Source organism: Candoia aspera, chromosome 2, assembly GCF_035149785.1.
Source record: "Candoia aspera isolate rCanAsp1 chromosome 2, rCanAsp1.hap2, whole genome shotgun sequence".
Taxonomy (NCBI): domain Eukaryota; kingdom Metazoa; phylum Chordata; class Lepidosauria; order Squamata; family Boidae; genus Candoia; species Candoia aspera.
In genome coordinates, this window is record NC_086154.1 from 53,260,891 (window position 1) to 53,286,096 (window position 25,206).

Sequence of the window (25,206 nt, forward strand, 5' to 3'; positions counted from 1 at the left end):
AGGGCTGCATTCGCATAACCTATCAAGCCAAAGCCCTTATTGCTCACTATGATTTGATTTCTAATTGCTTGATTTTGCTGATTAAAATTGTCTACCTCACTTCTATGCGACAGGATGGGTTTGTACTGTAAGATGAAGTGTGCTTGACTAGCGAGTTGAGCAGACCTAGTCAGTAGGTTAGTCTGTGGTTCACTGAGTTGTGAGACCCCAACCAACTGGATTAATTCACCACACCACGCGCTCGCGTCTTATGTTAACGCAGCCCCTGAGACATCAATTGCATCCAGTCTAGTTGTAATAACTCTCCAGTCTCAGAAATGTAGAGGTGCAATACACGGACGGAGTAACAGTACGTTCCTTGGTGTATCAGCTGAAAATGCAAGGGCAACGGGAGGCTATAATCTTATAATCAAGCCCCTCTTTTATATTCCATTGGGCGTGAGGTTAAGAAGGTAAGAAGACATCCATGAAGACGAGGCACATCTGGGAAACTTAATCCCAGTCTAGACAAGAGTAGGCAGCAACAGCACAGTCCACCACCCGCGCCGCTCTTCCAGCCGGGACTATTCTCCTGCCTCGCGGGGGGAATTGCGACGCTTCTGGCCGCGCCCCTTCTCTTGCTCCCCGCGGGCAGGAGTCGCAAATGGCGGCGAGACAAGCGAACAGCCCCAGGGGCGGGGCAAGGAGCCGCTCGAGATGCTGAAGTGTCGGCGCTCCAGACGCCAGGAATCGAGCGCCGAGCGCTTCGATGGGTTTGCAATAAATGTCTAGCTGTTACCCAGGCCGCCATTTTAGATGGCGAGAGGAGCGGGAGGCTTCGAGTGAGGGAAAAGCCCTCGCGGCGGGGAGGCGGCGGCACCCGAGAGGCGGGCAGGTAAGGCGCCAGTTCCGCGCGCGGGGGGCGACTTTCGGGGCCGGAGCCTGGGACAGGATCGGGTGGAGTTGGGGACGCTTGTTGCTGGCTCGAGAGTATACGGGTACGTGAGTACAGTACGCAGTAGCGGGGCTCGCACGGGCTGCGGGAGAAGGAGCCACCCCCCGCCTGCAGCTCGGCTTAGGAGCTTCTGCCTCGGGCGCCAGCGAAGGCGACTTGTGCTCCCGAGGAGCTCCGAGCGGGAGAGGCGGATGCGTTGGTGTCGTCTCGGGTTGAGCGGTGGGCTTCATCCCCGCTGCTGCCGCTCTCAGCTTTCTTAGCCCTCTTGCACGGGATGCCTGCTTTGCGGCTTCTCTGCGAAGAAAGGCGCCCAGGTGGAAGAATCTGGCTTGTTCCCCGTTTGCCATTTTGGGCTCCCTCTCTCTCTTTCGAGTTCCTTCCTCATTTTCTTTTCTTCGGGAGGGGGAAAGAGCCGGAGCATCAGCCTGTCCTGCGGGGAACTTGAGTCCGTGTGTCGCTGGCGGGGATCGGAGGCATCTTGTCTGCTGGCGTCCGACGCAGCGATGCGGCTTGACCCCCGTTTATTGACAAGAGCAGGAATGGATGCTGATGTCGCCGCCTCCAGCCAGCTGTCATCGGGCAGCAGGTTGGCGCTCTCTGGCTTTGCGGGGTTGCGCGGAGCATCAGAAGCGTCGGCTCGGCGGACGTCCAGCGAGACTTGCGAGGCAGCAGGATCCCCCTGAACGAATCCTCCGGGAGAGGCTTCTGAATTAAACCTGCGGAAGAGATGAACTGTTGCTCCGTTGGGAGAATAAAAAAAGACACAGCTGCGGTTTGCCGCAAGGAGACCGAATAGGGTGGGAGTTGAGACGCTGCTCTGCAATTTCTTGGGGTAAAAGCTGTTGGGGAGTTGTGGAAACGATTTCGGCTGTGTGGAAGTGAAGCGTTCTGGAGAGAATTTATTCTTAATTTTATGGCTGTGATAACTCTTTGTGGATCCTAAGAGACATGACTAATTGCCTTTGTCCTACTCAGATTTTCTTGGTCATTAAGTGGCCCTGATTTATGAAAGATCAAAGAAAGTTAAGTAATACGAACCAAGCCAGTGATGGTAATATAAATAGGTTTGCCTTGAATAGTCTTGAGTCTTTTTTTTTTAATAGTGGTTGGGAATCTGACTTGTGTAAGTGGGAATAATACTTTCCACTAATAGCTCAGACTTACCAAGATTAAACTAAATTAAATTAAAGTCCTGATTTGAATGGGATTTACTTTTAAGTAAATCTGTTTATGATTGTAGCATGAAAAACAAAATGGACTATCTAAATAATAGGGCTTCCAGTCAAGGCTTTTTAAAGAGAAAGAGAATAAAGTGCCTGATGTCCTTTCATTTGAAACTCTATGATATCTGTCTGAAAGTACTGTATCCACATATTTGATTTGTATTTTAACTCACAAAAGGTGTGCTTTTCACTAGATGGGTTTACACATTGTTCTAAGCCATGATTTACTTAACTGGTTTGTTAAACTGTACATTGCCGGGGGTGCAAAATAAGACCTTTAATCGTGGCTTAATGGCTGGATTCATATACAAGGCTAACTCAAAATGGAACAGATCACATTAAAACTTAGTGAAGTATAATTAACCAACATGAGGAAAAAACCTAATAAGTACAGCTGTTGTTTAAATATGAACATAGGCAAGTTATTGGTTTACTTCTGTTCAGGCTACTTGCTGTAACATGGGTGCTTGTGTGGCAATTTAATTCTTATGAAAATTTTGACTTTCAGGCAAGATTCTAATTTCAGATTGTTTTGGTTGAATATTTTTGGTAAGTTGTTTTTGTTTGAAAATCTGGGCTTTTTGGTAACTAGCACATGTTGCTATTAAATGCAAAAATTAGTGCAGTTGATGCAGTTATTCATCATAAGACCAGACTCTCCTTAAGCATTAAAATTACGGTGTATTGTAGTTTTGTTTTACTATATTTTTTTCTTGGCAGTTATATAAGTAGCTGACTGAAGAGTACAGTTATTGTCAAACTAATTCATGGAATATATTGCAAAAATTTCCATAATAGAAACATGCTCCTCTGAGCAGTGTTGAAAAAAGCTACCAAGTTTATTTTCAGTAGTACATTGTTCTGTACTGTGCTATTGTCCTTTTTTCAACAAGCCCTTTGCAAGAAGCCTGATTGTTGCATGAATAGAATAGAAAGTATACATATGATCAAAAATACATGATTGAAAAGTTAACTATCAACATTTTTTGCAAGTTAAATCAGTTGTACCTTCTGTACAGTTTGTTGGATGATGCTGTTAAGTCTGTATTAGGCTTTTCGGTGCCACCTGAGTGTGTGTGATGACATGGCTGTTTATGTCCCGACCTGGTGTTCCAGTACAGCTGTGTGTAACCAAAATTGCTCGAGTACTGGCAGATTCTCATAAAACTGTATCAATTAGCAATGTACTTCATTCACTGCACATAGTATCATTTAAGAACATTTGGGATGTTTAGTATATTTTTAGATTGTGAACTGATTGAGGCTGGTTCACTGACTTGCTGGATGGGTGTGGTGTTAATAGTAATTAAATTGGTTACAGGATTTTAGACCCAAGGGGTTTTTAATGTTGCATTTCAGTTGTAATTTTTATCTTATTGTTGGTTTATAGAATACTGTATATAGATCAAGAAAACATTTTTGCTAGCTATACGGTAGAGTAGGTAAAAATCTAAGGATGCAGTAACTTAATAGAGGAAGAATTACATCTTTTTGCTTAATATTTGTTTAGTATGGATTGGCATAGAAAGTATACTGTACTATGTGTATGCTGTATTTATGAAATATAGATTTGCAGTCATTTTTAATAGTGTAGAGATGGTATCATAGTTTTTCCCATAAGGTTTTCCTCTTAAATAAGCATAGAATAAATCAAATCCTGCCCCCAAAAAGGCTTTTTTGCTTGCAGTAAGATGTATATTTCTTTTATCCAATGTTAGCAGCAATCCCAAATATTCCAAATTATTCTAGTTGTATTGTAACATCCTTGCATGGATTATTTAGTTTCAAACATTTCACCCTCTCCAATGAATTTGGCAATTAAATATTAAAAGGGCAGTGGGTATTAATGAGCAGATAATTTTGGATCTTTGAGTTAAATGTTTCAACATACATTGCATTTTTAAAAATCCATCTCACTTCCCCTCTCAAGTTTTTCCTTGTAATTAAGGAATTATGAGACATCTCTAAATACAGTGTACATGATAAATCTTCCAGAATCTCATGTTCTGTTTGATTTTGTATTTATTTATTTATTTTCTATCCCCCCTTTATTACTTTTACAAATAACTCAAGGCGGCTAACATACCAAATATTCCTTCCTTCTCCTATTTTCCCCACAACAACAACCCTGCGAGGTGAGTTGGGCTGAGAGAGGCCCAAGGTCACCCAGCTGGCTTTCATGCCTAAAATGGGACTAGAACTCACAGTCTCCTGGTTTCTAGCCCAGCACCTTAACCACTAGACCAAACTGGCTGTCTATTGTTGTTGTTATGATTTTTATTATATTTAGGAGGGAATAACAATCTTCCAAAGCCAGTTTCATAGGAAATATTGCTGAGAAGGTTGTTGCAGATGCGGAAGAATAATATTTGACTTTGCGAATTGAAGACTATTTGAATCTGTTTAGCTTCAGTTCTTTATCTTGGTTCATAGTAGGATGTGATGAACTGCAGATAAACAGACTTATCTATTTCAGATATCCATAGCACATAAAACAAACTAAAAGTCAAACCTGTAGTCGTATTTGCAACTTCCCATATGATGAACTGCATTTACTTTTAAGGATTGCAATTTATACAGTGCTGATCTGTATTTGAAAAGATTTGTTGAAAATAATGTTTCAGTATGGTGCATTTGCATCAGACAAGAAACAGGAAAGACCAACATCTCATTTTTTAGACTTAAGTACTTGTTTGCTGAGATAATGAAATCAAGTAACTTTAGAAATAAGTTGTACTAATCTAAAGGAAAAACTGAAGGGAGAGTTGAATGCAAGAGAGGAATTGAGTCTTCTTTCTCGGCCTTTTAAAAATTTGCTGGGTTAGCTGTAGTTCATTATTGTAGCCAAAGAATTATAAAAAGAAAGCCAGTTAATGTTTCGGACCAAGCAGTAGCCGGATAGCAGAAAGACTCTCCTTTGGCATCTTTCATAGTGCTATTTTTAATTATTCCAGAAGATATGCCCTTGTCATTTTAAGCCAAAGGACAGTAATTGAAATTTGTTTTATGCGTTTTATAGCCAGGAAAAAAAAATCTAATGGGGGAAAAATGTGAGTATTGGCCACCTTAATGTTTCAGAGCTTTGCTTAGACAATAATAAAATGAAAACTGAGTTTTGTTCTGATACGGTTCTGGTTCAGTTCCCTGTTGATTTTGAATGTTAGCTTGTTAGCTCTTCATTTTGTAGGAAAAGTTTTCTTGAATCCTTAATAGTGAGATTTTATTAAAATGTATAATTATGCGAAAGACATGTACAATAGCTTTCCCTGACCTATATATTTTCTTGACGTGTGTACATCAACTTTTAGCAGTGCTGTCTATGCTGTCAGGGATTTTTGGGAGCTGAAGTCTACACGTGTGGTGAATTTTCCAAAATGGAGAAGGTTGATGTACAGAGTCTTGGCCTTAGATATTGAAAAGTATGTTGGTAGAATCTAACATGTAAATGGAAGACTATGCTGTCCTCTTTCCCTATGTGGCTTCCTATGCAATCCCTGATCCATAGAAAGTTCCCACCTAGTGAGTTAAATTTGGGATGATATTGAGGACTGGTGGGAAAATTTCTCATTTCCCTTTGCACTGATGAAAGTTTTTTTCTGTCAGTAAAATGAATTAATTGGATCTGATCTTGTATATAAAGTATTTTAAGTGTTCAAAGTATTTTTCATATATTCGTACATAAGTAACAGCCCTCTGAAGAACTTCATTTATCAGTGGCAAGTGTGTGTTTGGGGGCATGGGTATAATCTAAGCAAGAATACCCAAAGTCGTATGAGGGATATAGTAGTTTTATTTTTATTTGGTATGTATTTATTACAAGCAGATCTAATAATAAAATTACAGCATATTTATTTATACACATACAGACACACAATTTTACAAACATGATCTAACTCCATCACTGCTATAAGTTAAACTGTTCTTGGGTTATTGTAATCAGAACAAATTATTCTTCCAGTTTCATAAAAGATTTGGAAAAAAAGTGTTTCAGGGGCGTTTTTGATCCTCACAAAATCAGACCCAAAATGTTGTTCATTGTGTACTCTATGATTCCAGAGAGTAGAAGCAAGATAGGAAAAGACTGTAAAATGTGTGGTGGCCATTGTGACATTAAAAAAGTTAAGTGACCTTTATTGTACAATTGACCTGGTGGTATAGGAATGTGAATTTCAATGATGGTTGAAGTGAAATTTGAATCCAGGGCTTCCTTATTGACGTTCTTCACCACTATATTTCAACAACTCAGTGGATTAATTGGTAGAGAACCCTTCAGGGAAGTTTTACACTGGCACTCTGTTGCATGAAAAGATAGAATTAATTAGAGACTTTGGAAGTATGACTTTACTTGGGAATGTGTTTGTATGTGCATTTATTTCTGGACTGACTCGTCTTAAATCTGGTCTTCAACACTAGCTGCTTCTTTTCTGTGCCAGCCTGTTAGGCTGTTGCTTTTCTTTTCATGGGAGATAACTATGAAGAAGTCTTATTTCAGGGGGTTTCCTTATAGGTGCATGCTGAACATTTTTTGGTGCAGAAAAGCTAGAATGGATTCTGCTCTGGGGCCCTTGGATGCAGTCAGTAGCAGCCTGCCTAATATTTGCTTAGACTTTATGCATTGCACATTAGAGGCCTACGACTGGGTGTATGAGAGATTCCTCGTCGTTCCAGTTGTAGATATCCATGGATAACAACATGGATAACAACTTATAAACCAGGCAACTGCATTTATGGCTGGCAGCAATTCCTCTGGTTGCAGCTATTTGAAAAAGTGCTACAACAGTCAGGGGAATTTCAGCAGTCTGACTTTGTTTCCCACATATTGTTATCCGTGGGAATTTATTTATTTACTTCAGCTTCTGTGCTGCTTCAATCCACGGACTCAGTCTCACAATTCCCATTTCCAGTAATTAAGTTTAAAGCATAATAGATCCTAAAACAATGACCAATAACAATCAGGAATGCAACATAATAAGATCAATAACAACAAAATACACCATAAATTGTGTGGGGAGAGAAATGTGGCGTTTGCATTTTTCAGGTAAAAAAAGATTAAATCTACTAGAACTAGAACTCCCTTTAGATGCTAGGATAATTATGACAAACTACCACTAGCCCATGGTAGAATTTGTTCATTTCTTATTCTTACCCATATTAGAACATTTGCACATTTTCTTCTAACAGGCATAAAAATGAATGAGCTATTGAGAAGTTAACTGGTCTGCTAAGCTGACACCATTTTGGGAGAAAAATATTAGTTTATACTAACTTAATAGGATCTTACTGGGACATGATGTGTTTTGTGTTTAAACAGAACAGCTGTATGATGTTTTTATTCAGAAGTTGCAGTGTGATAACATGTTCACAGAGTATACAGTTTTCAGTGTTCATAATATTGCTTCAGGATTTAAATCAGCTAATTGCTACAGAATATATTTAGAATTAATCAGTTTTCAAATTTAGTATAGTCCAAGTGCTTTGGTGTTTTCTACAAAGGATTCAGTAAGTTGCTTGTTTTGATATTAAGCACAGAAGAAAATTTCCTGCTCAGTTTGTGCATGGTCTCCAATTATTTCCTTTCCTTAAAAAGATCAGGTGTAATCATGTAGGTATTAAAACATTCCTTGAATCATCAACACCTGTTTTCCATCCTCTATTGAAGAGCTAATAACACAAAACTACTACTAGTGAAATCCTTTTTGACTTCAAAGACAAATAAACAGTTTGTACATGCTCCCTAGGAGGTTGCCATATGACTAAAATAACCAAAAATTTATAAGCTATAAACATAGGTTGAAGGTTCTTGCTGTAAGTAAGACTTACATGAACCTGATTATTCAGATTGCCATGGCTTGTCTGAACATCTTGAGAGGGCCTGCTGGTTTCTTTCCTCCAGAAGAAGTACATGTGACTTGGGTTAGATGGTGGGCATTTTTTGTACAGGTAGTCCTTGAGTTACGACCATTCGTTCAGCAACCGTTAGAAGTTATAGGGCATTGAATGAATGGTATTTATGCCAGGTCCCTGAAGTTATGGCTGTTGCAGTGCCCCTGCGGTCACATGATAAAAATTAAGGCGCTTGGCAGCTTGCCCACACTTAAGACTGCTGGGGCCTATCTCCCCCCATCTCTGCCCTTTTGGCTGCCCTATATAGTGGACTCTTTGGTGGTGCTGGGGCTGAAGTAGAGGCCTGGAGCCTTCAGCAGTCTCAGCCAGCCACCCCTCCCCGCCTGGGCCTCTACTTCAGCCCCAGCACCGCTGCCATCGCCTACAAGTGCCGCTTCAAGCCCTGTGCCAGGGCAAGCCATCCCACCGCCCTGCGCTCTTCAGGTCCTGTTGTGCCCAGCTGACCTTCACCACCTTCCTCCCTCTACTGATGAGGCGTGCTCAGCTTGGCCCTATGTGAGGCAACTGCTGGCTGTGCCTGCAGGGCCAGCAGAGTGCAGGGTGGCAGGGCCAGCAGAGGTAGCAGAGTGCAAGGCGGCCAAAAGGACAGAGATGGGGGGACATAGGCAAGTGGGGGGAGTTGAAGAAGAGGTAGTCCCTTATCTTACTGAGGCTCGGGGCTGGGAGGGACGAAGCTGGGAGTGGCTTGGATTGGGGTAGGTCCTCGCCTAACGACCTGATGGGATTTTGTTAATGATGGCAACAGGGACTGCCGTGATTGCTGTTGCTAAGTGGCTTCTGTTTCTTGAGCATGCTTCTCCTGAAGATAAATATAAGCCCCCTCCATTCTTAAAGCTATTAAAACATTTTTATTTAATTGTGTTTTTAACCCAAACCGATTAATTGTGGGTGTTTCATCTTGGCATGCATTCATTTTGTATGTGCTGTTTCTGTGTTTTTTAATTTCATTGTATACCATCCAAAATCTGATGATTGGGGAGGTCCACATATATTGTAGAGAAATATAATAAAAGTAATGATTTTCCTGAATAACAACAGCTGAACTATTACTCCATAGGAGTGGGTAACACACTAGAAGAGGGAAATTTGTGCAGTATCTAAAACTAATTCTGTAAAATTCAGTGTAATAGACTAATTGAGGCCAGGCGACCTTTACTTCAGATTGGTGTAACTATGCAAATGACTAATTGCTGCAGATGTCATAAAATTAAGGTAAAACGTATAGAACCGTAAGATAAAGTACTTTGAATGCAACCAGTTTGTTTAAGGTTTTGGAGCCTGACCAGATAGTCCACTGCACCCAAAGCCCTTTAAATGAGGGTCTGTTAAGTTGAAATTGTACAGTATTATAAGCAAAGGGCATCTAGTCATACTAACAAATCATGGTTTTTAACTGATTTATTATCTTGTTTGGGCACAGTGACCCACAATCCTGGGTTCAGGTATTACTTAAAGTTCTCTCCTTCCTCATTTGGTCACCTGTCTTTGAATAAAGTAGAAGTGAATGGATTGAACACAACAATATGCCATTTATGCACATTAACTTTATTAATTTTTTCTAATTTTTTTTATTTATCGGGGATATTACCTACATGGAACTGATGCCAGAACACAAGTTGCTTGTGTAGAATTCCTTTAAATGATTAATACTCTGTTTTTGCTTCTATTCTTATTGTAGCATAGTATGGCCTAAAAAATTTACAGAGCTACCTGTTTATCTTGGGGTCTGTATGCGTAGGGAGAAATTTGAAGTACAGGATTCTCAAAACTCGTCTCTTGGGGTACACTGGGCTTTTCTGTAGTACTTAAGAATTGGAATGTTTTATGTAATCCTTGATATTCCGGGAGCTGTTGCATGCTGGGCAAATGAGAGAGCGCTACTCTATTCTCTTAATCTATTAATCAGGGTTATTGCCCCATTTGGTTAGATTAAACTACTTTAAAGTTTAACTCATAGATTGCTGCTCATGAATGTAGCAGGTTGAAATCCTTTTGAACCTATCCTTATTAATTTAATTGTAAGACCTCTCTTGGCGACTTAAATTACTGCTCCTTATTTTATAAGAAGCTGTTCTCAAATAAGTAAATGGAGTTTTCTTGTCTATTGATTCAGTTTTACTATTCACATTTATTTATTTAGGAATTGCTAATCCTGCTTTTTAAAATCTTGTATATTAAATGAATTACCAATGTTTTTTTAACAGTGGCAACAGGTAATCAACAAATAAATTAGTAAAATAATTTTAATTTGCTGATTACCTGTTGCCACTGTTGGGATACTCTGAAACAAACCATTTTGATAATATTTCATTGGTGGAAATATGATATATAAATGGTAAGTTAATTAGTCTTTTATTACTCTAAATTCTGTAACAAGTAAACATTTTGTATATTCTAGAGATTTTTTACACAAATATAGTTATCAATTTATTTGTCCAGTGATTATTCTGAATTTTTGGAATTGTATAAGCATGTCTGTTGTTTGATCTTTAATAAATCTATAGACCACTTGATTTCCAGTTATATTCCTTTATTGAAGTTCTGAAATATTGTAAATTAAGATAATGCTAATTATAAGTGTGCTTATGCTTACAATTTACACAAGTGTTATATAATTTCTTTGTGCTAAAAATGCCAATTACATCAACATATTTTCTAATAAAATGTCACCAGTAGTTTTGAATAGAGCATTTTGGTGTAGTGGTTAAGGCATCAGGTTAGAAACCGGGAGACTGTAAGTTCTAGTGTCACCTTAGACATGAAGCGAGCTGGGTGACATAGGGCCACTCAGCCCTAGGAAGAAGGCAAGGGCAAATCACTTCTAAAACATTGCCAAGGGACTGCAGGGACTTGTCCAGGCAGTTACCAGGAGTCAAGACTGACTCGAAGGCTGAAAAAAAAATTGTAATCATTATAAAAAGATAAGCAAATGAAAACATCCTTGATAAGTGCATATGGTTGTAGAGTGAAAAATATGTTATATGCTCATTTTTCTAGTTTTCAAATATGTGTGTAAGTAAACAGTTCACTGGATTAAAGGATTTGAAAACTTGACATGAGAAAATCTATTCAACTTTAATAAAAATTTTCTCTGTTCTAAAAAAAGCTTCATTTGTATCTTATGAGAGGGACGCGGTGGCGCTGCGGGTTAAACCGCTGAGCTGCCGATCGGAAGGTCGGCGGTTCGAAACCGCGCGGCGGGGTGAGCTCCCGTTGCTCGTCCCAGCTCCTGCTCACCTAGCAGTTCGAAAACATGCAAATGTGAGTAGATCAATAGGTACCGCTTCGGCGGGAAGGTAACGGCGTTCCGTGTCGTCATGCTGGCCACATGACCCGGAAGTGTCTATGACAACGCCGGCTCTAAGGCTTAGAAACGGAGATGAGCACCGCCCCCTAGAGTCGGACACGACTGGACTTTACGTCGAGGGAAACCTTTACCTTTACCTGTATCTTATGAAATAATAGTTTCATTATATTATCTCGCATTATCTTGTTTCATAGGGAATTTTAACAGCCAGGCTTCTTGCAGCAATTACAATGTATAAACCAGAATTGATGTGACTCTTCTATAATAACTGTTTTAAAAAGTCATTTATAAGAAGTAGCATACATATTTATTTTGGGGGGGATTAAAGCCACATGACCCGGAAGTGTCTATGACAACGCCGGCTCTAAGGCTTAGAAACGGAGATGAGCACCGCCCCCTAGAGTCGGACACGACTGGACTTTACGTCAAGGGAAACCTTTACCTTTACTAAAGCTATATTGGCTTATAATCAAGAACTTTGCCTTTTAAAGAATGTTACTAATAGCAGTTTCTATGTTTTACTGTTTTTTGTCTGCCATCAATCTTTAATCTTAGAGTTTTTAAAATATTTTTGTAATTCTTTCACAGTAACTACTTTATCAGCTGCCCAGTCTAAAATAGTTGACTTTAGAAGTTGAAATAAAGGTATTAGTTCTTGTATTTCAGAGTTGTTAATGTTATTTATTTGTATTTTGTTTCACTAGGCTTATATGCTACTCTAGTCATTGAACAGACCTTCAGAACAGTTCTAAGATTAGAAATGAAACTTAACATGAACATAACAATATAGCTAATATAATGAATAATATCCAGGCACTGAAGAATAACCATAAGACAATTGTCATCTAGGAGAGACTAATATGACCTCTCAGCCCCCCGAAAGCCCACTGAAACAATTAGGTCTTAATGAATGTGTGAAGGACTTGGGGCTTGTCTAATATAAGGGTGGGATCACTGCAGGTGATGTTCCCTAAGGAACCAAGAGGGAGCCTTCTCTTATGGATCTCAAAGGATGTGCTGGGATCACTGTGAAAAGGTGATCCTGCAGATATCCAGGACCTGAACTATGAAGGGCTTTAAATAGGATGGTCAGCAACTTGAATTGCACCTAGAACAAACTGGCAGCCAGTGCAGTTCTTGGAGCAGAGTTGTTACATGGGCAGATTGACTAATGCCTATAACTGCTCAAGCCACTGCATTCTGGACCGGTTTCTGGGTGGTCTTTAAGGCACATATAGAGCATATTGCAGTAATACAAATGGAAGGTGACTAAAGCATGAATGGCAACGAGCAAAGCCTCCCGGTTTGAGGAAGGCCATAATTGGAGCACAAGGTGGAACTTTGTAAAGGCCCTCTTAGCCGCAACTGCCACCTGCTCTTTAAGTAGGAGCTGTGAATCTAGGAGGAACCCCAGATTATAAACGGAACCGCATCCAAAAATAGAGATGGAATATCTCTGGAATTGCATAGTTTCCACACTCAATGCCATTCCATCTTGGTGGATTGAGTAAGCCTGTTCATCGCCATCCATACTCTCACAGCATCCAGAAATTGGGACAGGACCGCAACCATATCCCCTATTCATCCCACAGGCAAGATATACAACTGAGTATTATCTGCATATTGACAATCCCTGACTTCATGCTGGCTGATGATCTGGCAGCTTGTAAATATTAAGTAAGAGGAAGGAATGTGTCAACCTCTGTGGAACCTCACAACAGAGAGCTTTAGGGGTGACCTCTCAGCCCCCAGGCTGGAACCACCCATTTAGGAAGAAGGAAACTACTGCAGAAGATGCCCCTGACTGCTAAAAGTCATATATGATCCAACAGGGTACTATGATCAACAGCATACTTACATTATATAACTGTCTCCAAATTCTGAAGGGCATTAACTCTAGCACGTTGCAATTCTCTTCCCACAGCAGTTTTGGAGGGCTGATACAAAACTGTTCCATATGAGCTGAGATTGTGCCACTTTGGACAAGGGGCTATTGAAACTACAGCTCATGTCCTGCTATATTGTACCTTCTATAAGGACTCACGGACCCTTTTTATAACTCCCTATTTGATAAAATACCCAGGAAATTCTGACCTTTTTTATGTACAGTTGTTCCTATCTGATCAGCATGATTCAGTTTCTTTGAACATAGCTAAATTTTGTTATACTGTCTCTAAAATGAGGCAGACTTTGATTGTCCACTGTTGATTCCACCATTAATATTATCATGATTTGTTTTATTTCATTTTAATGCATTTTTATCTGTATTTGTACAAATTTGTATTATATTTGTAATTCTGGTCTGTGACTGTAATGAAATATTGATTGATTGATCAACAACATTAAAGTCTGCTGATATATCAGTGAAGGTCAGAGGATAGTACTTCCCCTATCCTGGTCTACCACAGGTTATCCACAAGAGTGATCATTATGCGTTTTGTTCCATACCAGGACCCAAACCCTTACTGAAAATGGTTCAGATAACGTTTCCTCCAGAGGCTTCTGCAATTGCAGACCCACCAAACTGTCAGCAACCTTTTTCAGAAGAGAAGATTGCCCAGGTTCCCTTTCATCTCCTTGCAGGCTTTCATCAGAAAAGGATAGGGATCTAAGCTGATGGTTGTGCTGTATCTCCTCTACCTTAAACTCCAGTGAATTAGGGAGATGCTTGTCTGTGCTGTTCCTGAATATTATCTGTCTGTTGTGGATTTAAGGGATGTTTCATCCCATGTTGCCCTGGCAGTCGATCTTGCATATCTCTGTTAATGTCATCTTTCTTACTCTCTACACACACATTTTTTAAAACCCTTTAATTCATCTCCATTTCCTTCATACATTATTTTTTTTCTAGCTTTTCTGTTTTTTTTATTAAATATTGTTGTGACAGTAAATTTTCTTGTCATATCACAATACCACTAGCAGCACATCAGAAATACTTTAAAAACCTCAAAGGATAAATCTTATACACTGGGCTTCCACTCAAGGTGCAGGACTTTACTACTGAAACTGCCTGTGCACCTTGACAATCGACTTCAGAATGTCAGGGAGCCTTAGAAGTAGATCAACTCACAGTCATTCTGGGCAGTGTACAAGCAAAATTAGAAAGAATAAAACGAAAACAACACATGTCCAAAACAGCAGAACAAATTGGCAACTGAAGATGCTAACCAATATGCTACCATACTTTCTAGAGATGGGCTCACTCAATATTCTGGCCAAGGGAACAAATCAGGTCTTAAGGACCCTAGGAAAGGCCAACAGGGTCAGGGCCATCTGAATCCTGGGTTAGCAGACATCTGAAACAGCATGGAGTAGATAATATATGAATAATTTCTCTCCCAGTTCAGTCATTGGAAACATACCACTAAATTTAATTCTAATATAACTGTTCATTGACATTGCTCTTCTTGTTCAAACAAAATACTTTAACCAACATCCCTTGTGTTTTTGAATTTTCATCTAAAGTATACTTTGTAGAAACGTAGTATAAATAGAGATCATATAGCTACTTTAGTAAATTCTGATGTATCCTTACTCTGATGAGTAATAATCATGTGGTACTGCATAGAAGTATAATCTTTCTGAATTAAAATGTCTTCATATATCAACTCTGATGCAAGTAAAACTTCTTAATTTTCTTCTGATCCTACCCATATTTGTATGTATTACAACATCAATAACCCCCAAATAATGCTTTCACATTTTTCAATATTTTAAGAAGTACTACATAAGGGATTCTGAGATACAGAGTATGTAGTGATTCCAGAACCCCTACATTCTGTACCATCAAATCCTCTTCTAGTGTTTGATTATTAATGTATTATGTAAAAAATATTTGCATTAGCTCACTTGAATTTACTCTAAGTATAAACATAGTATATTTCCTACCTACAAATATTTCTCTTCTATCTTTTATATACAAATCTCTAGTAAACGTAATTTGAGTTTAATTTTTATTTTTAAAAATAATTCCTTTTTCAGTTACAGTGAGATGTATCAAATGGTGTTTGCCAGAAAAATAGACACGGCTGAAGTGATAGGTGTTTCCTCCATGCTATACATTCCTATTTCTACTTAATTCTGTTTCAAAGGATTAGCAGACTCTCCAGAGCAGGGCATGCCGAGTCTGTGCTGGAGAGAACAAGAAGGAATTCTGTTAATTCATTTGCAGTTCAAGCATCCCAGTTTTCCTTCTCTTTCTGTCAGATTAATCCTTAATTGTATTTATCCTCTGTTTTCAGCCTTTTGCCCTTCGTAGCAATGTTTAAATAACGTGCACTTTTTCTTTAAAGGGTTAGAAACTATTAGCTGTGCAAATGCCAAAAGGTATCTGCAATATTTGTACACATGAAGCATAGAGAAGGGAACTTATTCTGATTTCCAAGTTCATGAAATATGCAACATTCCATTCTTCAACCCACATATAAGCTGCGAGTGGCTGAAGCGATACAGCTTTTCCAAGTTGACTGCAGCGAGGGTAATCTTGCCTTGATCGAGGCAGAGCTTTTTGTAGCAGATAGCTGAACTGGCAGGGTGGAAGACTGGAGGTCTCAAACTCCTCTCTCAGAAGGCCTCTGGAATTTCACACTCTGGCCCTGCCTCATGCCTTGGGGCTAGCAGCTTGGAAATTCCCACTGCCAGCACCTATTTTCCAGGGGTGCCTCACCTGGTATCCACCCAGTAATTTATTTTAAGTGTTAATATTCATTGATTGCTATGGCAAAAGTGAAAGTCCCTAAATTTAAAAGAGTGGTGTTATTAAGGATAAAATATATTATCTTTGTTCATTAATAAGCTCCACTTAATATAGTGGAATTGGTGAATAATTTTGGTATTACAGAAATAAATTATTGCGGAAAGTATTATTGGTGTCATTTAATAAGAATCCTGGTTTTATACGGAGTTGAGTAAGTAGCTGGGTTAAAAGCATCTGTGGTATAACATATCTCAGAATTACATTTAAGTATTCTGCTGAGGTAAAAATTATGGAAAATACATTTAAAATAAAGCATGTATTATGCATAGTTGGTTTGAATCAAATAACAAGGATTCAAAGGATTCCCTTCTCTCCCCATCTTTCAAATACCTTCTGGTGTTGCTGATTTGTGTCATTATCATTAGTTTGATAGAGTAAGTGTTTTTCGGTGATTAAAAGGCTAAGCTGGAATGATTTACCATTAATGCTGACAAATAATATATTGGCAGCTGCTGTTACAGTTATCACAGCATGTAGGGAATCTTATGAACCACTAGTTTGAATTTTTCCACTTCAGGGTATTCAGAGAGGCTTGAACTGAGTTGTCTACCAGTGGAGAGGCTCCTTCTGTTTATTGAGAGGACTCCAGTCTAGGGAAGGCTGGCAGGGAGAAGATGGTCTTTGCTAATGCAGCATTTAATCTACATTTCTAAGATTAATAATGTTACCCATTGGTGTACATTTTCAGCATTTCTTTTACTAGGGTGGTGGTGATTAAAACCTTGTGCTTTGTAGCAAAATTGCATTTCTGAAGAGGAATATTTCTCCAAGTTATATTATTGAATGTTATAATGTTATAATAGTAGATTCCTGCATTGGGTAGGGGGTTGTATTAGATGAACTTCCAGATCTCTTCCAGACCTTATATTTTAGGAAACGCCACTGGGTGATGGAAAGAATGGGCTGGGTTGGGTTAATAGATGCATGGCAGAGAGATGAAGTGGTACAGATACTGAAAACAATTTTCTAACAGTTTGAATAGAATATTTTTTCTTTTGCAAAATTTATCTTGTTTTTTCCCCATCGTAACATGAGGAACATCAGATTGGAGAATGGCCAAAGGCCACCCAATAAACTTCATAGCTAAACCATGATTTAAGTACATACTTCAATAATCAGTCTATCCTTTATACTGGCCTTGAATATAATGCATGTCTGATCAGAAATCTAAATTTTAAGAGTTTTTAAGAGTTTTAAGTGTTCAAACAAGCATCTTATACCGTTGTAAAAAATAAATGATTTTGGTAACTAAAGAGCTTCTTGATAAATTGTACTGATATCTAAAAGTTCAAAATTAAACTGAATTGTCTAAAATCCTGAAAATATTCTTTAAAAAATGCATGCATAAATGGGAGGATTTCTCTGTGCGCTTCTAAAAAGCTTTTGGTAGACATATACAGAAAAAACTTATTTCATTAGGTAGTGATTAGCCATGGTACAAGCTCAGTGCTGTAGTGGAACTTGAGACCAAGCAGAAATGTTGAGGGCTTGGTGTGCACCGAGATGGGAAAATGGAAATTTATCATGTACTGAGGAGATTATATACGGTATATTACTTTAATGGACCTGATATGGCCTACTTTAATGGACCTGATATGGACATATTGCATTTGGTATTCTTAGGGCTGGAGCACATAACTACATTTGCCATGGTGGAGATGTTGCTGAAAACAGCATGGGATTTCAATGCATGATCACGGAGCTCCACACAGTAAGTACTTCTGTATGTTCTAACCAGAATGGTGATGGCAGCATCCCCGTGGCAAAATATGTGTACTCCAGCCCTTAGTCTTTAATGGTTGTGCCATCTCTGAAACAAACGGGTCAGCCCTTGAAAATAAAGACATTTGAAAAGAAGAAATTCATGCCTTTTAAATGAGAATGGGTAATGATTATCATGCCATGTTGATAGGTATAAGAGTGTAAAACAAACACAATTGAACTCCAAAGGATTAAAGTATGAAGTGCAGGTATTACAAAATAAAGGCAAAAGCAACACATTAACTATCAGATAGAGATAATAAAAAATCTGTAAGACTATGTTTCTGCCATACTGTATATGGATGAATTCTAAAAGGAAACTTTCCAAATTCCTGAATATATTTTCAGAGCCATTTCCTTTTCATGTAAGTTTACCTGTTTTAGTTGTTTTGGTAAGACATTTAACTTCCATGAAAAAGTTAAATACTCACTTTTTTCTAATAGTCTGTCTATTTATTTTTGGGAAAATAAGTTTGTGCAATTTTTAAAAAATCAGTTCACAGTGATCTTCCTCAAAACCAATGTATGGTTGCTGTAGCGATAATGTAAAATTTGCTTGCTGCCCAAACTGCACACATTCCTTTTGTGGGAAATGACACCTTGTTTTTAAAAGATCATTAGGGCATAGAACTCCTAGTAGGTGGAATTGCTAGTAGGTGACTTATTTATATCGCCCCTCGGGACCATTGGGCCACCATTAATGAATTGTCTATTTTGTGCCCAGCGTAATTTGAAACTATACTGATAGTTTGGTGGTGATTACATGCTATGTAATGTTTATATTTCAAGTTCAGCATAATATCTTCAGTTCTTGCCACCAATACAACCAGGTATTCTTAAAGCAGTTTGATGAATGCATTATTTTTAATTTACCTACTCCAGGGCTAGGTAAATCTTAAAAAAAAATATTTCTGGTAAATGAAAAAAATAAGGATTAGGGAATAAGATGATCAAATGTGATAATATCACATGGATACCCTGTAGGGAGGTGTTACCTAGCATTTTTTTAGCCTGAGGATTTCCCCCCCCCTAATTCATAAATTGTCCTTGGTTATTTCTACCTTTTCTTGTGTATTTTTATTTTTAATTTTCTAATGTTTAGAATCTAAAACATAAACTATTAATCCTTTTATCAGGCTTATTCCCCAGCTATCTTTAATACTTGGACCAAAGTGTCCCTAGGCTTGTTTGAAGACAGAAGTGATACCAATTTGCTGCCAATTTGTTTTCAGGTAAATACAAGGTGCTGCTCCTCACCTTTAAACCCCTGCATGGATTAGGTCCAAGCTATATGATGGAACACCTATATGAACTTTCACGTTTATTGAAATCATCTGAAGATGCTAATCTGCAGTTGCTGCAAGCTTGTCTGGGCGTGACTTGGATTGAGCTTTCTCTCTTGTTGCCCCAGCTCTTTGGAATGCATTCCCTGCAGAATTATGACTGACATCTTTAGTAGCTTTTAAAAGGGCTGTTAAAAATATTTTATACAAGTTTTAAACTCTTGGTTTTAATTAATAATTTGAGTTATTAATCTTTTCTACTGTTTTTAATGGCCCAGTTTTAAATTTGCTTTGCAAGAGACTTTGGTAGCTGGTGGTATATCACGTAAAATAAATAATACGAATTATAAAAAGGGAAATACAAAAGGACATGACACATGTGTTTGACTTCATCTTGATCAAAATGGCAAATTCTTTAGGAGTAGCAGATTTTTCTTTATTTATTTCTACCTGATAGGAGCACTGATAGCATTAAATTGGGCTATTGTGAAGGCCCACTGGTGTTGAAATTGGTCATGTTAGTAAGGTGAGATGTTGACATAAAATTATTTTTCATAGACACCACAAAGCAGGAACTAGGGATTAAATTTACATCTCTTTGAAACTCTCTGTCTCATATTTGTTTGGTAACTGTTTCCGCATTCTTATATCCTAATGAAGCTATGAATTCAGCAGTAAAACCATAATACTTAAAGCTATCTTTAAAATTCTTACCCAGCTGGATTTACAGCTGTTGTCAGAAATAAAGGGCCATGCCCCCCGACATGCCACTCACAGTTGTTGAGGCATGCAAATTTAATAATAATAATAATATAATAATAAAATATATTGCACTGCCTTTTTGACTTCAAGTTAAAAATCAGGTGGTATTTACTGTTAGCTGTTTAGCTTTGAATTAATTATTTAATTCATATTCAAATTGTGGAGGAATAAAGGAATGGGAAATGAATGTTCCTCTAATTGAAATAGTGTCAGTATTTCTTATGATAGTCTCATGTGTATTTTGCATCTGGCATGTAAAAAAATTATCTTGGTAATAACTATTTTATTGGCAATGAAATATTGGTGGTGTATTAATTTCTGCTTAGTAATGGGTCTATGCACTGATTATCTCACAGACTTCTTCATGTAGCATGTCTGCTTTGGGAACAAGAAAACTTAAACCCCCTAAAATGGCAAATATACTGTACGTCAGACTATTTGTCAGATGTCTTCGGTAAAATGAAGATTTAACAAATCACAGATTTATTATATTTTGAAAATATCAGACTTTTCCTTGTTGACCTTCTGAGGAAGGCTAGTGATACTTTCTGATACCCTGTGTATACTTGGAACACCTGTTTTTGAAGATTATAAAGTTGGTATGAGAGGTGGCACAGGAGACTGTAGGTGAGTTGGCAAAGATAATTCTGTTCAGCAAACCACAGCTGAATAAATAGCCTTTCAACAAACGTCCGGTCAGTGATAGTGAGTACTTTTTGAACCTCAGATTCCCATATTGAAATAGGCAGTAACCACCATAACTATAAAGTCCAATGATTAGCCTTTCGAAAGTTAAAATTTCTCAGTTGCAAAGCTGAGATAAGACTTGAAAGCTTTGTGTCAGATATCTACACTGCCATGAAAATAATTGGTGACCTTGAGTCACTTGCTATCTCTCAGTCTAAACTACTTCATAAGTGTGTTGTGAAGAAGAAATCTGGACAGAGCTTGGTTGAGTTTTCTAGATAAAAGGTGAGTTATCAACGTTTTAAATAACATAGACAAGGAGTATCAAGTGCAAGCTTCAGATTGTTTGATTATGTTCACATACGGTGGTGAACAACAAACATCAACATTTGAGTGCTGATAATGTACTACCTCCTTTGCTACTCTAGATTAGAGTACCCATCTGAACTGGCAGTTCAATGAACTGTTGTTGATGTCACCATTATTGACCTATAGAAATGTTGATACTGGTGCTAAGAGCTACAAATGTACTAATTGGGGGGTGCTTATTTAATGTAATATGTGAACAGCTTCTGCAAACCCTTCAGAAGCACTTCAGCAGAGATAATTATTTAAAATACCTATTAATAATGGCATGAATTTTGTAGAATTCTGGGATCTATTTTTCCCCAAACCTTACAGTCTATTAAATTAAAAGGACATGCAGAATAGTGGTTAAGAAAAGAGCTATTAGTACACTGAAACTCATGAGGAATATGCTGAAATGTAATTCAAATTCTATGTGAATTTACAATAGATCATGGCTCCTAACAATCTGTAACATAAACCTAAAAGCCTTCTGTGAAATAATGTTTCTATTCAACATTTAACTCTTCCCTGGTTTGGGGGCTTCCTGTAAGCAAGAATGTGATCCTTGGTTGGTAAAGGAGCCTTTAAATCATAGTTTATTGTTTTGACTCACAGAAACATAAGTTTACATAAGTAACTAGTGTCTCAAATACATATGACATAGTCAATTTGAAATATTTTATGATTTCACATATTTATCAGTAGCCTTGTGATGCGCTTTTGTTCATCAATTTATATAAGAAAACTTCAAATTATTATGGAGACTGCTTCTGTTCTTCCAATTGCAGCCTTTACCCATTTTCTTCTGCTGCTTTTTTATCATTTTACTAGGATCTTTTTTCTTATTGTCATTTAAATGGGGGATTTCTGCTTAAATTTTCAAACTGAACAATGTTATGTTACAGCCTCCAAAAAAAGTCCCACTAATGTTTAATAATGCAGCATTGTTGAATAAGTTATAGTTGGCTGGATTCATTCATTGTGCTAGCTGTAAGTTATGATTTATAAACCACAGTAGTTGCTGTTATTCAACACATTGTCATATTGTGATTCCTAAATGGATGGTCTTATATTGCAAAGAACAAAACAAAACAAAAAACAAAGAAAAAGGATTAAGGGCATCTTGTGGCACCTGAAGCATTAACTATTTTATTACAATTTATAGGACTATAGCCTAAAGTGGCTCGTATTATTTTACATGCCATATATCTGTTTCCATTTTTCTTTAATAGCCACACCCATTTTAATATGGTTTTAAATGGTATTCAAAATACTTACTTTTTCTACCAAAATAATGTAGGACATAGTAAATGTATGCTACTGAGTTTCTTACATTGTTTAGATGTCAAGAAAAATACATAAAAGCACTGGAAGCTGTTATCTTACTACCAGAACCCAAAAGCCATATACCTACAGGTAGTCCTTGCTTAATGACCAGAATGGGACAGGAATTTCAGTTGCTAAATGGTGTGGTTGTTAAGCAAATCAGACTTGATTTTATGAACATTTTGTGGTGGTCATTAAGCGAATCACCATGATTGTTAAGTGAACCACATGGCCGTTAAGTGAACCACGTGGTTGTTAAGCAAATCACATGGTTTCCCTATTGATTTTGCTTGCTGGAAGCTGGCTGGGAAGGTGACCACGGGATGCTGCGATGGTCATAAATGCGAGGACAGGTTTGTAGTGCCGTCATAAGTCTGAACTGTCGCTATACAGGATGTATGTATGCATGATTCATCTGAAAATGTTTATTTATTAAAATATAATATTTTAATATGGACATTTTTCAACAGAGAAATATAGCTGTGGAAAGTTTCCCACCTCAAATGCTTATTCTATACCATTTTTCCTGTGCTGCCATGACAATTCCAGGTAGGCTTTCCTTTTCCTGCCTGCTCAGTATTCAGCCAGAGGCCATAGAGCAGTGTTTCTCAACCTCAGCAACTTTAAGATGTGTGGACTTCAACTCCCAGAATTCCCCAGCCAGCCATGAAATACTGCCATAGAGGACCCCAAAGGCTGGTGTTTCCAGATCTTCTTACCTGGTCTGTAGTGGTTGTCAAATCATGGTTCCTTTCTCCCTCCTAGTGGCAAAAAAGGATGTGATAGAAGGTCATATGGGGTGAGTTCATCTGTTCTCATAGGAATTTAAGTGAGTCATAGGTTCAGCCTGGGAGTGCCAGTGTGTATGTGTCTTATGGATAGTATTCTCTGAAAACGATGAACGCTTCTGACCTTAAGGTAGATTCTAACTTCTTGGTGTATATTGCAAAAGCAATACAAAATAGGTCACAGCAATAGAAGCAAGATGCCATTAAACCTAGTTTTGAGTGGGTGGAATAGGTTGTGCATAGAGAGAGGAGGTATATTCTTTTCTCACCATTCAGAGTACTTGTTCTCTCCAGTTTATGTGCAAAATTCTAATTGTTGAAGATTCTCTAGCAAATTAGTTTGGTCAGATTTTGTTAATGAAGACTATGCTACACTTTTAGAAACTGAAGTAATATTCTGTACCCAATAGATAATTTTAAACTGCATATTCTTGTACTTATCTAGTATAAAAGAATATAGAGTTTCAATTAAGGGTTCAGTTCCTAGATCAAATAGGGAATGTTAAATTTCAAGATCAGTTTTGATTGGGACTGATAATAGACTGGAGAGCAAGGATACCTTTAATTATGGTAATAGTGCAATCTTGTCTGTGTCTGTTAACGTTATATTAGTATATAAAATTCTGTACAGATGAGTGAATAAGCTGATGGAAAAAGAATGAATCCCTCCAGTGCTGAAACAGGACTACTACCTTTTTAAGAAGCTATTAGCAAGCTATATGTCTGTTATGAGGACTGAAATACAGTAGCCTGTGTAAGTGATTAGGCATAGCTATCTGTATGGTATATTTCCCTTCTAAAAAATGTCTGGGTTTAATGCTTGAGATGATGTAGTGGGAAAAGAGAACAGAGCCAACAGTGGCCCAGTTGCCACATCATACTAAGCCAGAAACATTTTAACGATGCTTTATTGAATAAGTAATAATAGTCTGGTCTATGCAATATTAAACTGCAATTGGTGGATTCAGTTATTATGTCAAGACACATCATGGCTTAGGACAATATTTAAATGAGGCCCTAGATCAGTGATTATTATAAAGAAAGGTTCTTATACGGTATATAAATTCTTTAACAGCGTAAGTGGGAATTAATTTATTTCCTGAATACTGCTAAACTGAGGCTGTTAGACTCTCCTACCAAAATCATACATTGACAACAAAATTGACAACAAAATACAGGGATTCAGGAATATAACTTTTCAGAGTGTTTTGGCTTAGCACACTTACTTTACCTCTAAAACCAAAAACTAAGGCTTTTCCTCACCAAAAAGAAGAAGAAGAAGAAGAAGTAAAAAATGGCTGAAAATGTCAGTCCCATCCCCTCTGTTGCGTTACTGTCATGTTCCCTGCAGCCACGGGTGATTATTTTTTACAAATTGCCCTTCATGGGCTGAAATAAATTCCTTGACTTACAAGTAGCATGCATAACCTAAATACCTGGATTTTCTCTTAGAAAAATTAGGAAAACAAGTTATTAATTACTTAGTACATCTTTTGCCATTGTAAATGCTTCTGGTCTGTTGATTCAAGGAAGTAATAATGTAGAAAACTTAGCAATGTAGACATTTGTCTTACCAGTGGTCACAGTATGTTGCTACAGAAATATGTGCATATATCAGTGTATATCCACTAAGGCAAAATAAGCACAGTTGTAATGAAGTTTTCTTATACTTAATTACTGAATTATAAATTCCCATACTATGCTTTGGTGGTGTTGCAAATATTTTCTTTATAGCAGAATAATAAGAAACTGGTTTCAGCATGCTCCTAAGTAGACTTGTCTTTCTTTTAAAGGTTTTGTTGCTTAAAGCTGCTTCAATGGACCACATTCATGGAGCTTGGAAGGCTCTTACTGATGGAATTGGATTAAAGGATTCTGTCTTCAATGGATCCAGCTGTATTTCACCTACCATTGTTGAACAGTTTGGTTATCAGCGCAGAGCATCTGATGATGGGAAACTTTTAGATTCCTCCAAGACAAGTAATACTATTCGTGTTTTTTTGCCTAACAAGCAACGCACAGTGGTGAGTCTGTTTCTTGTTTTGGGCAAAATAAAAGATTCACTGTTTTTTCCCTACCAGTTCATAAACATTCCAGTGCCCCAGTAGTCTAAAAGTGTTTAAATGT

At 37.8% G+C, this 25,206-nt stretch overlaps 1 protein-coding gene across 2 annotated transcripts in view; it reads left to right on the forward strand.

The window, feature by feature from the left end:
• The first annotated feature begins 730 nt into the window (after positions 1 to 730).
• Positions 731 to 25,206, forward strand: part of RAF1 (Raf-1 proto-oncogene, serine/threonine kinase) — a 57,891-nt gene continuing 33,415 nt past the window's right edge. Inside the window, exons 1-3 of one of the 2 annotated variants that reach the window (XM_063291832.1) lie at positions 793 to 874; positions 17,748 to 17,835; positions 24,873 to 25,103. In XM_063291832.1, the coding sequence (XP_063147902.1) occupies positions 17,800 to 17,835; positions 24,873 to 25,103 (267 nt within the window). In that variant the 5' untranslated portion in view covers positions 793 to 874; positions 17,748 to 17,799. Of the gene's footprint in view, positions 875 to 17,747; positions 17,836 to 24,872; positions 25,104 to 25,206 lie in introns of both variants that reach the window. The other variant, XM_063291831.1, reaches the window with a different exon arrangement.